The sequence below is a fragment of the Balaenoptera physalus genome, assembly GCF_965194825.1.
Source record: "Balaenoptera physalus genome assembly, chromosome: 12".
Lineage (NCBI taxonomy): Eukaryota > Metazoa > Chordata > Mammalia > Artiodactyla > Balaenopteridae > Balaenoptera > Balaenoptera physalus.
Genome location: NC_138897.1, coordinates 12,995,931 through 13,009,929, shown reverse-complemented (window position 1 = coordinate 13,009,929; position 13,999 = coordinate 12,995,931). Strand labels below are relative to the sequence as shown.

The 13,999-nt window shown below is 38.7% G+C and overlaps 1 protein-coding gene across 1 annotated transcript in view; it reads right to left on the bottom strand.

The window, feature by feature from the left end:
* VPS4B (vacuolar protein sorting 4 homolog B) overlaps nt 1–13,999 on the bottom strand; it is a 30,795-nt gene that overhangs the window by 12,970 nt on the left and 3,826 nt on the right. The window contains exons 2-4 of the mRNA XM_082416926.1: nt 6,660–6,771; nt 5,184–5,340; nt 2,004–2,071 (exon numbers count right to left, since the gene is read on the bottom strand). Of these exons, the coding sequence (XP_082273052.1) occupies nt 2,004–2,071; nt 5,184–5,340; nt 6,660–6,771 (337 nt within the window). The remainder of the gene's footprint in view (nt 1–2,003; nt 2,072–5,183; nt 5,341–6,659; nt 6,772–13,999) is intronic.

The following is a 13,999-nucleotide window of genomic DNA, read 5'->3' as shown; positions in this document are numbered from 1 at the left end:
ATACTTTTCTCTTTAAAAGTTCAAGTTAGGTGACTTTGGAATGTCAGTGATAAAAGACTATTTAGACAAAAGTAGTATCAATTATTAGACACTGATTAATGATTTTTAAAATTAAAAGAGAGGGATTATTAGGAAATAAAAGCCAAATAATTTGATAATTCCCAATTGTATAAATTTATCCATTTTTTGATTATACTGTTATACTAATATGTTATTTAACCTCAAAGTCACTGAATATCAAAATTAACAGAAAATTCAAATCATGAACTTTAATTTTAATAATAAAATATTACACTTAATGTGATAACCTAAAACAGAAGTAAAAAGATTTGGAAAATTGTTTCAGGAAAAATGAGGAAAGATTCAAAAAAGGATATTATATGATGAAATCCATCAGCAAACCATGAAACTAAAAGATGGAGAAAAAGGACTCTCAGATACAAAAGGCTAGGACTCCTTCATATTCTATTTCATCCTGAAATTCCAAATAAATTTCCTCATTTAAATGTTTTAAGCATCTGTATTTTTATACATCCCTGGGCCTTATTATTATCAAAGGAAATGTAAAAAAAAAATTCCTTATTAAAAATTATATCTTTTTCAAAATTAAAGATATAATCCAATTTTTACTTCAGTGGGGCAGAGCCAGAGAGAGGAGGAACAAAACCAAAAGAACAGATAGAAAAATGGTTTTTGCCTTACAAGTAAAATAAAGCCACTTGGCATGGACCACTGGGTTGCCCAAAAATACTCACTGAGGATGAAGCATGACCACACTGTTCGAGGCAGTGGAAACTCAGTTACTGCCCTTGGACTACACCCACCACTGAAGCTGGCGTGTAAAAATACCCTCGTTAACTGTAGTGTTTTCAAAATACTATCCTTATAGTATTACCCTATACATCCCAGAAGGGTCGGTAAGACAGAAATATTACCAAAATAGAGATCAGAATAGCAAGATTAGAGGTCTGGCCAAGCTAGGTAAGTTCACCAATCACTAACCAATCATTATATAGGCTGAGCCTATATAATGGATATCTTTCCCAGATATGTGTTCTATTCAGCAAGATTCAAATGAATAAAATACATGTTACCCATGACTGAGCAAAAATTCAACTTGAAAAATCATTAGATAACATATCAAAGAACAATCAAGTCTCAGTAACTAAAGAAGCCAGCAATTAAATAGATGCCTTTTTAGATACACAGAGCTACTATTTATTGAGTCCCTAGTACTGTCAGATGTAATATTAGGCAGTTTTTACATTGTCATTAACCTTTTAATTGCCCTGAAAGTATTCTTAACTTCCATTTTAGAGTTGGGTCTCAGACTCTGAGAGGTTAGGGAACTTGCCCAAGACTAGACAGATTTAAGCAGCAGATCCCAGAGTGGAATCCAGATGTGAATGGAGCTACAATCTATGCCCTCTGGATAAGGCCACTTCACTACAGTAGAGGAGAAAGGGCTTTTATCGGTGTGGAAGGTAAAAAACTGAAAGCAGAAAGAGGGAAATGTAAATGGGAATGCTGAAATAGGATAAAAAAGCAGATTAGGAAGAGCAGGTAGGAAACATGAAATAAATAGCATCAATGAATAAGCTACAGCAACAGCAATAAAAGCCAAGTGTGAGTCCTAATGCATTCTGTTCCTCTGACAGGAAATTTCAATACCATCAGATTTTATAGTAAGCTAACAGTATAACTGCTACCCTCTCTAAAAGGGGGCAAATAAGAAAAAATGAAAGAGAGTAAGCTTTTTAAGGCAGATATAAAATGAAACAATATTTTTACTGCATGGAAAACACCCAACCCATTAGAGACCCTATAGAGCAAATCTTATAAAAATGGTCTCAACAAAGCCAGCATGTGACCACTGGGAACCAAAGCCAGTTCTTGAACCTCATTTAAATACAGGTGGGGAAAAAAACCCAATTCAAATAGACAATTCACTATGAGTTTTTTAAAAATAAAATAGTAAATTTAAAAATGAAATCTAAAGCAACCTTGAAGTTGACTCTGTAGTTTCTTTTTTTCAGGATCATCAGATTCTCCTTCCCCATCACTGTCATTCCTAATAAAAAGAATTTAATATATTCAAATGATCACTCATTGCTATCAAACTAAGGCAAAAAATAAAGGAAAAGATTAACCTGAAATATCCGTAATTTAAGTGGCAAAATAAGACACTCACATTAAAAGTTAAGCTTGTTTTATTACTTTTCAGAATATACTAAACAAAATAGTAAGCAGGCATATTACCCATCAAAATGGAATCATGAACAGGAAATGGACAAAAAGACCAGAATGAAGTCAGGAACTAGCTCCAAATTCCCACAACATACCTATTTATGTACTGATATTAATTCATAAATGCATGACCCACACCTCATTCCACAAAAGATTTAAGATGAATTACAGGAGTGTTGTAAACAATTAACAATAAAAAAAATCAGGACCAGGCAAACTATATATTAGAACAAGAAGCCATAACTAGGAGGGAAAAAAACCCCCAAAATATCAACTATTTAAGGTACAAAGGTGCATAACCCTTAGCCTGGGGGTTCCAAAGGATGGATGAAGCTTTTGATGAAAATGAACGGACCCCAAAGAACAAGGAGATCAATGCACACATTTCATATCTAGGGATTTATTCTGAGGAAACAATTTTAAATGAGTTCAAGGATTTGACTACAAGGAAAATCATGCCCATATTGTTTGCAATAGGGAAAAAATTAGAAATAATGTATATTCAATTATAAGGATTAGCATGTGACAGAATACACTGCAATCTTCAAAGCAAAAAATATGGCATTACATTATTTTTCACATATAAGACATAAAGGGGAATAAAAAGATTGACAGGTTTTATCTCAGAATGGGCTTGCTTGGTTATCACAGGATGGTGGGGTTATTTATGGGTAAGGTGGAGACTGCAAACTGATTCACCTTGACATTCACTCCAACCTTCTTCTACTGCGCTTTCTTGTACAGTAAAGACTGTACTTGTTATAAAACTGCCCTTCCCAGGCTCCCCTGCAGCTGAGGCTCCACGGGAGACCAAAGTCCTCCTGGAAGGCAGAAGCAAGCAACTGAGGTAGGGGCTGCATGCGAGGAGACGCCTGTAGGTGAAAGCACTGCTTTGCTGAGGGCGCTGTGGCAGGGCCCTCTGCCCACTCCCCGGCACCGGAATGCTGGGCAAGGGAGTTGGCAGCAGTGGGACCCCTGCTGGAACTACCCTGGTGGAGGGGGCATTTCTCCTAGCCATACGGAATCCGAACTTGACTCCCTGGCCCTCGAATTCTGTAAGGGAATGCACTACAGGGATCCCTGCTTTCCCAAAGTTTGCTTCATGCCACTTTGCTTTTACAAAAGACCTACATTAGTACCCGTTTTCAGTAACTGAAAGATATCCAAAGACGATTATTGCTTTTATGAAGAAAGGCAAAAAACGAAAATAGCATTTAGCGTTTGTTTTGCAGTGAGCTCTTATGAGGCAGCACACACCCTGAGCGGTGAGAGCGGCCCCACCAAGCGCCTTCCGAGAACCACACTCCATCTCGGCACCAAGCTGCCACAGCTTTGAACTTGTCTGTCAGCATCTGTGCTTTATCTCCATTTATTTTTGTGCATCCATTAGCAAGACGTAATTGCTTCTTTGCTTTACCCCATTTCAGCTTAAAGTGGGTCCCGCCATCCAACACAGAACTGGCATCCCCCTGCTAGGCAGATATCTTAGGAGGGACACTACACGGTCTCCAAGCAAGACCAGGTGAGGCTCAACTCCCAGCGGAGAGGACGTTTCTGCTGGCCAGGGGGTCTCAGTGAGATCTGGGGGTCCAGGTACTGGAGGTCAACTGATCCTTCCCCACAGTTTTCATTTCATTTTCATTTGGGGTCCCAGTCTTACAACACATGCCCCAACTTTCACATAAGAAACCCAGTGAGGTTCAACTGATTTTGAAATCCAATAAGCTACGACATCAGCTGGGGTCTAATTTTTGTCATGCCAATGCTAGAGCTATAAGATAAAATATTCTCAGGGTATCAAAGGAACTCCCTGGTTCCCCGACCATGTCTTGAACAGAGAATATAAAACCTTGAGCTTGTAAGTTTTTTCAAACTCTCCCATGTAGTTTGAAGCAGGCTGTCAACTCTAGTTCTTAAAATGGCCTTTTGTAGTAGCCACAAAGCCCCCAAAGCACTGCCTTCAAGGCACTCCATGCCTGGTGACCACGGGGATTATCTAAGTAACTTGTACCACTGCTTACCATGAACTGTAAGTATTACATTCTATAATGCTAACCAGAATTTCCTGCCTTCATATCCAACGAGGCCAGATAACCCCACCCCAGAGTCCTGTTTTCTCAGAGTATGTTGTCACTTGGAACCACTTCTGGCACCAATTAATAGAATGATCAGAGGATCTGGGTAGAGTATGTTCCCACTGCTCAGCACAGAGCCTGACATGCACACATTAGGTGCTGAATATATAAATTCTGCATCTGTAAGTGATATATCCCCCATCTAGGAAGACATTTCAAAAATGGGTTTTGATGTTTATAAACTATGCTGTGTTGCTTTCTTTCTATGATAAAGCAAAGCAAATCTGATGCAAATCCACATCAAAAAACTTATATATCCAGAATTTGTTTTACATTACCAGTTGTTTTTCATTTTGTCCGTGTGCTTAGTACTAAGTCAATAATACTACTTGTCAAAGATTCAATTCACAGATTACTCCTACAATTTTAAACTTCATTACATAATGGCCAGAGGGTAAAGAATTGAGTAGCATTCCTACCAAATGTTTTTTCTACTACTACCAGGCCATCAAGGAGAGCAATTTGAGGTATATCACCCCCGAAGCTTGGTAAACTAGGGGTCCACAAACTTTTTCTGTAAAGGACCAGACAATAAATATTTTAGATTTTGTAGGCCATACGGTCCCTTGTCACAACTACTCAGCTTTGCTGGTACAGCACAAAAACAGCCACAGACAACAGGTAAGTGAAGGCATGAGGCCGTGTTCCAATAAAACTTTAGTTACGAAAGCAGGCAGCAGGTCAGATTAGGCCCATGAGTCATGGTTTGCCAACACCTAGTTTAAACAAAAGAAATTTACTTCACAAATTAAATTTTATCCTGTAATTTGATACAATACAATCTCACTCTAAAATACATACCCCTTCTCATCAGCTGGACTTGGCTGGCCCTCTTTCACTGGCTTCTGTCGTTTTTTCTCCTTCTTCTTCAGGTACTCCTTCAGTTTTTCTGCTCTATCAAGATACTCTGTACACTTTGCCCTGATACTTTGCTTGGCTTTATCACCCTGCGCTTCATCTATTGAAGGGAAACGAGAGAGTTTTCCTTTAGTATTCTTTACAGACAGGTATAAACTCCTAGACATACTTTCCCAACAAGGAAAATCTATTTTGGAGGAGAGAGAAAAGATCATCTCTAGCTCATCATAATCCATGATTATCAATCTTTTCTACTCCTTCCCCCAGCAGGGTTGGGGGCCAACAGTGAGTGTGAGTCAGAAAGAGTTCTGAGCAAGACACTAGGATATCTTAAGCTAATGTTAAATAATAATAAGAAATTATTTAATATTCTGTGGTCTTCATACTCTTCCCTTACATTCTGTGCAGACAGCTGAAAGCTGCTTATCTCATACAAAACCAATTATAAGACAAATATAAGTAAAGCAATATTAACCATTTCCATCAATGTCTACATAAGCTTTATTTCAGAGTATAAAAAGTGACAGAAATCCCATATATTATGAGTACCACCAGTAGAGTAATTTTACTAAAGGCCCCTGTGAGAGCTGTTTGAATAGGAGACTTCAGCAATATATGCAGTGTATGGGATTAGCCCCACCTATCTTATATGTTATGATTCATTCTTAGTTTCACTTTAATGTGACAGAAAAATCTCAAAATTAAATAGGGAAGCTCAAAAGAAAATCCTAAATTATCCAACTGCTAAAATTTTTATTTAAAAAAAAAACTAAGTTTGCCAGAAAGACACTTTTTCAATGTCTTATTTCACAGATGTGCAGCATTAGGTTTAAGATCCATGAAGGCAGGGGTCTTTATCCATTTCTTCCTCACCGCTGTATCCCAGTGCCTAGAACAGTAGCTGGCAGGTGGTAAACACTGAATACATATTTGGAAATACACAAAATGTCTCCCAACCTGTTTTTGTTTGTTTCTGTTTTGGCTGCGCCGCACAGCATGTGGGATCTTAGTTTCCCCACCAGGGATCGAACCCGCGCCCCCTGCAGTGGAAGCGTGGAGTCTTAACCACTGGACCGCCAGGAAAGTCCCCCAACCTATTTTTAAAACATCTATTTTCAAAGAGATGTTTAGAAAATGAGTAGGTCCAGATTACATAATCTGGGTACATAACCAGTAAAATGAAAACTTTTTTCCACTGACTATATGGCATTTTAATATGTTTAGGTGTACAAAGTAATAACTATGACAGCTGTGCACATTTGTTGGCTGAGTACTTAAAAACTACTAAGAAGCTAGTAGGACTTTTTTGCAAATTGATGGTTTATAATTTTCTGGCATTGTACTTCAATTTTTATAAATGAAATAGAATAACCTTTTCTTTTAGTGTTTTTTAAATAAAAAAACAAATGATGACCTTACATTTAACTACATGGAGAAAATACTGTACAGCGTGTTGGTAGAGTTGAAGGGCTTCCTCGTAGTTCCCAGCTTTGTCTTCCTGGGCTGCTTTGCTAGCAAGATCTATCGCTTTCTGTTTGAAGGGAGGCAAAACCATACCATCAAAATCAAAGCATAGCATAAGTTTGAATTAAATAATCATGTTGAACGTTTTCTTTAAAAATGAAAGCAACCTTATAACAATCTACCTTTTTTTCTAAATCACAACTGCATTGTATTATAAATTATAATTATTTATAAAATGCAAATTACATTTCTTCTACAGGTAAATGCTATCTGAACACCTCTTTATCTAGTACCAATCACTGAGATTCTCACATAATTTTTCACTCAACAAAAGTCAAGCTCAGGGCTAGTAAGGAATAATCAAGTAACATGAAAATTCAAGTTAAAAGCATTTATGGGAATTCTCAAAAATCAAATGTCTAAAGCATATGACAACAGTAAAATTTAAATGGGGTAAAACCCCTTCAGAAGCAATAGGGCAATGAAATACCAAGAGTCTGAAAAATACCGAAATCTTTTAACTCAGTAATTAACTAAAAGGTTTACTGAGCAAAGACAAACCAGAGAGGTCTTTTAAAAAAACAAAAACAAAACTTGAAAACTTAAATTTTAAATAGCAAAAAGATGCCACACAATATAAAAAGTAGAATTGTTAAAATAATATTAAGCAATATTCGTAATAATATGGAAAAATGAATAATGGAAGTTTTTAAAAAGCATTATACAATTTTTACATATAGCATGAGATCAAGTATTTGAAACAACGGCAAACAAATAAACTTTTAAAAAGCACAGAAGAAAGATGGGAAGGAAATTTCACAAAGCTTATCTTTGATAAGACTCAATTTTTTTCATTTTCTACTTCTTCACATCTTCCAGAAATTCCATAATGAAATGGGCAATTTTTGTAGTATTTTTTTTTTTAACTTTTTATTTTATATTGGAGTAGAGTTGATTAGCAATACCGTGTTAGTTTCAGGTGTGCAGCAAAGTGATTCAGTTGTACATATACACGTATCTATTCTTTTTCAAGTTCTTTTCCCATTTAGGTTGTTACATAATATTGAGCAGAGTTCCCTGTGCTATACAGTAGGTCCTGGTTGGTTATCCATTTTATTTTACTTTATTAAAACTTATTTTATTTTTTTATTTTTGGCTGCGTTGGGTCTTTGTTGCTGCGCGCGGGCTTTCTCTAGTTGCGGCGAGCGGGGGCTACTCTTCGTTGCGGTGCGCCAGCTTCTCACTGCGGTGGCTTCTCTTGTTGTGGAGTACAGGCTCTAGGCTTGGGGGCTTCAGTAGTTGTGATGCGTGCGGGCTCAGCAGTTGTGGCTCGCGGGCTCTAGAGCGCAGGCTCAGTAGTTGTGGCGCAGGGGCTTAGTTGCTCCGCAGCACGTGGGATCTTCCCGGACCAGGGCTGGAACCCGCGTCCCCTGAACTGGCAGGCGGATTCTTAAGCACTGTGCCACCAGGGAAGCCCAGATCCATTTTAAATACAGCAGTGTGGACATGTCATCCCAAACTTCCTAACTGTCCCTCCCGACCCCCGCAACCGTAAGTTCGTTGTCTAGGTCTGTGAGTCTGTTTCTGTTTTATAAGTTCAAAAGTTGTAAATAACTTAAAAAAAAAAAAAACACAACTACCAGAAATAGATCCATACAGCTACGTCCAACTGAATTTTGACAAAGATACAGAAAGGCAAGTTAATGGCAGAAAGATAGGCTTTTATAGAAATGGTTCCAGAGCAAATGAACATCCATAAGCCAAAAAAAAAGAGAGAGGGAGAACACGTCAAACGAAACTCTGCACTCTGTACAAACATGAACTTGAAATGGACCACGGCCTTAAATATAAAATGTACAACTATAAAATCCTTAGGGAAACAAAGAGTATCTTCACCATCTAGGGCTAGGCAAAGAGTTCTTAGACTTGACACCAAGAGCACAATATATAAAAAGAAAAAATAAAAACAGTATATTGGCATAAAAAAAGACACATAGATCAATGGAACAGAAGAAAGAGCCCAGGAATAAACCAACACATATGTTCTCAATTAATTTACCACAAAGGAGCAAAGAACATATGATGGGGAAAGAACAGTCTCTTCAATAAATGATGCTGGGAAAACTGGACAGCCAAATGCAAAAGAATGAAAATGAATACTATCTTATACACTACACAAAAATAACTCAAAATGGATTAAAGATTTGAACATAAGACCTGAAACCATAAAACTCCTAGAAGAAAACATAGATGATAAGCTCCTTGACGTTGGTCTTGGTGATAATTTTTTGGATTTGATGCCACAAAGGCAACAAAAGCAAAAATAAGTGTGACTACATCAAACAAAAAAGCTTCTGCACAGCAAAAGAAATAATCAACAGAATGAAAAGGTAACCTACTGAATGGGAGAAAATACTTGCAAATCATACATATCTGATAAGGGGTTAATATCAAAAAATATAAAATACTCATACAAATCAAGAGCAAAACCCAAAACAATTTGATCAAAAAATGGGCAGTGGATCTGAATAAACATTTTTCCAAAGAAGACACACATCTGGCCAACAGGTACTCAACATGAAAAGGTGCTCAACATCATTAATCATCAGGAAAATGCAGATCAAAACAACAATGCGCTATCACCTCACACCCATCAGAATGGCTATTATCAAAGAGATAAGAAAAAGTGTTGGTGAGGATGTAGAGAACAGGGAACTCTAGTGTACTGTTGATGGAAGTATAAATTGGTGCCATTACTATGGAAAATAGTACGGAGGTTCGTCAAAAAATTAAAAACAGAACTACCATATGATCCAGCAATTCCACTCCTGGGTATTTATCTGAAGAAAATGAAAATATTAACTTGAAAAGATATGTGCACCCCCATGTTCACTGCAGCATTATTTACAACAGCCAAGATATGGAAACAACCTAAGTGCCCACCAACGGATGACTGGATAAAGAAAAAATATATATATCAAATATTATTCAGCCATAAAAAAGGAAATCTTGCCATTTGCAAAAACATGGATGGAACCTGAGGGCATTATGCTAAGTGAAATAAGTCAGACCGAGAAAGACAAATACCACATGATCTTACTTATATGGGGAATCTAAAAAAACCCCCCAAAAACAAAAACAAGAAATGAGCTCACAGACAGACGACAGACTGGTGGTTGCCAGAGGTGGGGGGTGGACGAAACGGGTGAAGGGGGTCCAAAGGTACAAACTTCCAGCATAAAGTAAATCAGTCATGGGGATGTCATGTGTAGCATGGTGACTATAATTAATAATACTCTATTACGTATTTTTGAAAGTTGCCACAAGAAAAAAATTTTGTAACCATGTATGGTGACAGATGTTAACCAGATGTACTGTGGTGATCACCTCACAATATAAACAAATATTGAACCATGTTGCACACCTGAAACTAATATAACGTTATGTATCAATTACACCTCAAAGGAAAAAAAAATAATGATAAATTGGACCTCATCAAACTTAAAAATTTTGGGTCTGTAAAAGAGCCTGTTAAAAGGATGAAAAGACAAGCCAAAGAGTGGGAGAAATGTTTGCAAACCACATGTTTGGGAAAGGACTAGTACTTAGAATACAGAAAGAACTCTCAAAAATCAAGTTTAAAAACAATTGAAGTAGAAAATAAGCTAAAGACATAAATAGACATTTCACCAAAGAGGATATACAGATGGCAAATAAGCACATGAAAAGATGTTCAACATCACTAGCCGTTAGGGAAATGCAAATTAAAACCACAGTGAGATATCACTAAACACATACCAGAATGGCTTAAATTAAAAATAGTGACAATGCCAAATAGTGGTGAGGATACAGAGAACTGGATCACTTATTCATTGCTGAGATGTAAAATGGTACAGTCACTCTGGGAAACAGGTCTGTTTTTTTTACAAATCTAAACATGCAACCACCACATGAATCAGCAACTGCACTCCTGGGCATTTATCTCAGAGAAATAAGACTACGTTCACACAAAAACTTGTACTTGAACATTCCAGATGCCCTTCATGGTTAAACCGTGGTACACCCAGACCAGGAAGTACTACTCAGTGACAAAAAAGAATGAACTACTGATATACACAACTTGGATGAATCTTGAGGGAATTAAGCTAGGTGAAAAGAACCAATCCCAAAAGATTACGTACTGCATGATTCCATTCACATAACCTCAAATGACAAAACCAGAGGTGAAGAACCGTTTAGTATTGTCAGGAGACTGGAATGCGGGGGGAAGAGAAAGGGAAGTAACTGTGGTTATAAAAGGGCAACGAGAGGGATCCTTTTGGAGAGAACTCTTCTGTATCATGACTACGGCGGGGGATACAGGAATTAACTCGACGGAACTCTGTGTACACAGACACACACACACACACACACTTAAGACTGGGGAAATCTGAGTAAGACAGTAGAATATATCAATGTCAACATCCGGGTTGTGATACTGTACTATAGTTTTACGAGATGCTGACACTGGGGACAACTGGGTGAAGGGTACACAGGCCCTCTCTGTATTATTTCTCCCAACTGCATGTGAATCTACAATCATCTCAAAATAAAATTTTCATTAAGAAAACTATCTTTAATATTTTAAAATATGCACACACATACAAATTAAGAACAAGCATGGTTTACTGAAACATTCCACCTGGATTAATTTAGGTAGTAAAACTATTCAACAGAAATAAGAGCCAGTAGAAAAAAATAATCATGGTTATGCTATATTAAAAATAAGCATACAATTAAGATAAGAAATTATTCAAATAATCCAAAAACTAATCATATGTTGAAAATATTATATTTTGAAGCAGTTGCTCATGGACTGCATAGAGATGGGATAAATGGGAGGAACAGGCCCTCCCTCTTCTGTGGCAGGAGGGAAGAAAAATAAACGGTGTGTCTCAGAACTGATAAAATGTAGCAGTACATGTTTCACAGTTCAAATAGCCTGAACTTCCAGCTAAATTTCCAAGTTTGGTGAACTCAGCAGGATATAAAGGGCGGAGTCACAGCACCTGGTCAACTGGTGGTTTGGTGTACCTGGTCTTATAAAAATGCATCCAGAAGGCTCAGAGGCTAAGTCACGCAGCAGAAGTAAGTCCTTCCTTTTTCTGGCTATAATTTCCTTCTTATGCTATTTTGAATTGCTGTGCCACTCACCTCTTCAGCTACGCATTCCCCTCATTTGCTGTCAGCCCTCTTTTAGGAACCAAAATGACATTTGTTAAAACTCGTACAGTCAGTATTTAATAATCTAGCTCCAAATATGGTACCAATCACTTTAAAGCAGCCTTTTCTCTGATGATGGATGCATCTGTATTTGCACTGTCCAATACGGGAGCAGATGGCTTTTGAAACTTTTGGCTAATGTGACTGAAGAGTTTTAAGTTTTATTTAAGTAAAATTTAAATTTAAATTGCCAGGTGTGGCTACCATACTGGACAGCACATGTTAAACCTTTAATCAAAGATGATGATTGGAGGATATGCATCTGTTTTTCCCCTGATGAATGCTCCACTTCACCCTTGTTTCTGTTAGCATTTTTCATTTGAAACAAAATTAACTGTCTTGCATGGTTTGGGAGTGCCAATTATTCTTTCAGAATATAATCCTGACCACCTCCATTGCTACCACCCTAGCTCAATCCACTATCACATTTGTCAAACCTACCGCCTAGCCTCCTCTAAGCGGCCAGCCTGTTTCCACACTTGATACGGAAGTCCACACAGCACCAGTGAAGGGCACCCTTTGATGGCTTCCCACTGCAAACAATAAATCCCAAATGCTGGGTCGTGAACTACCTGGGCCCTGGCTCTGTCTGGGTCTCACCTGAAACCCTCTAGCCCCCCTTCACTCAGGCAGCCTGCGGACTAGGACCTCTCTGCCCACAGCACTCTTCCCTGCTCCTTCCCCAGATGGATGCACAACGGTCTCGTTTTCACTCACAGTTCACATGCCAAGTCCTCAGAGAGGCCCTCCCTAATCTCCTACTTCAAAGGCTGCACCCCACCCCTGATCTCAGCTCTCCTCTCACTCTGCACTTTTATCCCATTGCTGTGTTTATCATTATTCCCCTGTATACTCACCTATTGGCCATCTCCTTTAATATACAGGGAAGCTCCACAAGGAAGGGGACTTCCACCGCTGGCACGCAAACAGCCCTCCTTTGGCTATCCCTGACACTAAAACCCCCTTCAGCTTGCTTCTGTTTCTCTGCTACCTTCAGAACCCAAATCTCACCAGAGCAGTCTCTACTCTTTCCAGTTCCTTTTTTTCTACTTACCCTTCAGCTGCCAATCTGGGCTTCTGTCCCTTAGCTTATCAATAAAACTGCTCATATCAAGGTTCTCTGTGATGCAGATCCAAAGACCAGCTCTGCGTCCATCCTGATCTCTCGACAATATTCTTCCCTTCTGGAACACTGCCCTCTGCTGAGCTCCCAAGCACCACTTTCCCCGTTTTCCTCCCACCTCTGACAGCTCCTGCTCAGTTTCCTTTGCTGATTCTTCTTCTTGCACCTGACCCTGAAACATTAGGGTTCCTCAGGGCTTGGGCTTCTTTCTGTTTACTCCCTCCCTATGTGAGCTGTTCTCAATGATTGAAGCTGATTATCTTTAGGCTGATGATTCCCAAATTTATTCAATTTTAAAACACACCACTCTTCTGTTTAAAATCCTTCCAGTGGCTTGTTTCTGTGCATGTGGGTTTTGTTTTGTTTTGGTCTGTCCTCTCCCACTAGAATATAAGCTCCATGAGGACAGGAGTCATGCCTGTTGTACTGGCTTTTTTATATTCTGGAGTCTTGCAAAGAGGCTGGCACAAGACTGACTGACTCTCAGGATCAGCCAGGATCCAGTCATCAATATGGAGGCACAAAGGCTGGGAACACCTGGGGCTGTCCTTCTCAGATTAGGAGACCATGATGTGTCCACGCTAGAACACCCTGGGAAACTGGGTAAATTCCAGACCCACCCACCTCAGGAGGAAACATGTCTCAGCCCCCGTCTTTCAAGGCTGATTCCTTCCCTGGTGCTCTGGAGCCCATTCCTACCTTCCTCCTCAGACATTTAGTCCCCTCAATTATATGAACTCAACTGTTCTCCCCAACCTAACCTTTCCCTTTTTTGGGGAGCATTCCTTAGCATAAAAATGTATGCACATCCTATCTTAGACTCATAGCTACAAAACACCAACAGAAACACACCAGCTCTCCCCAATTCTAAGGTCCCCATGTAGCTACCATCTTATTCAATACTTACCTC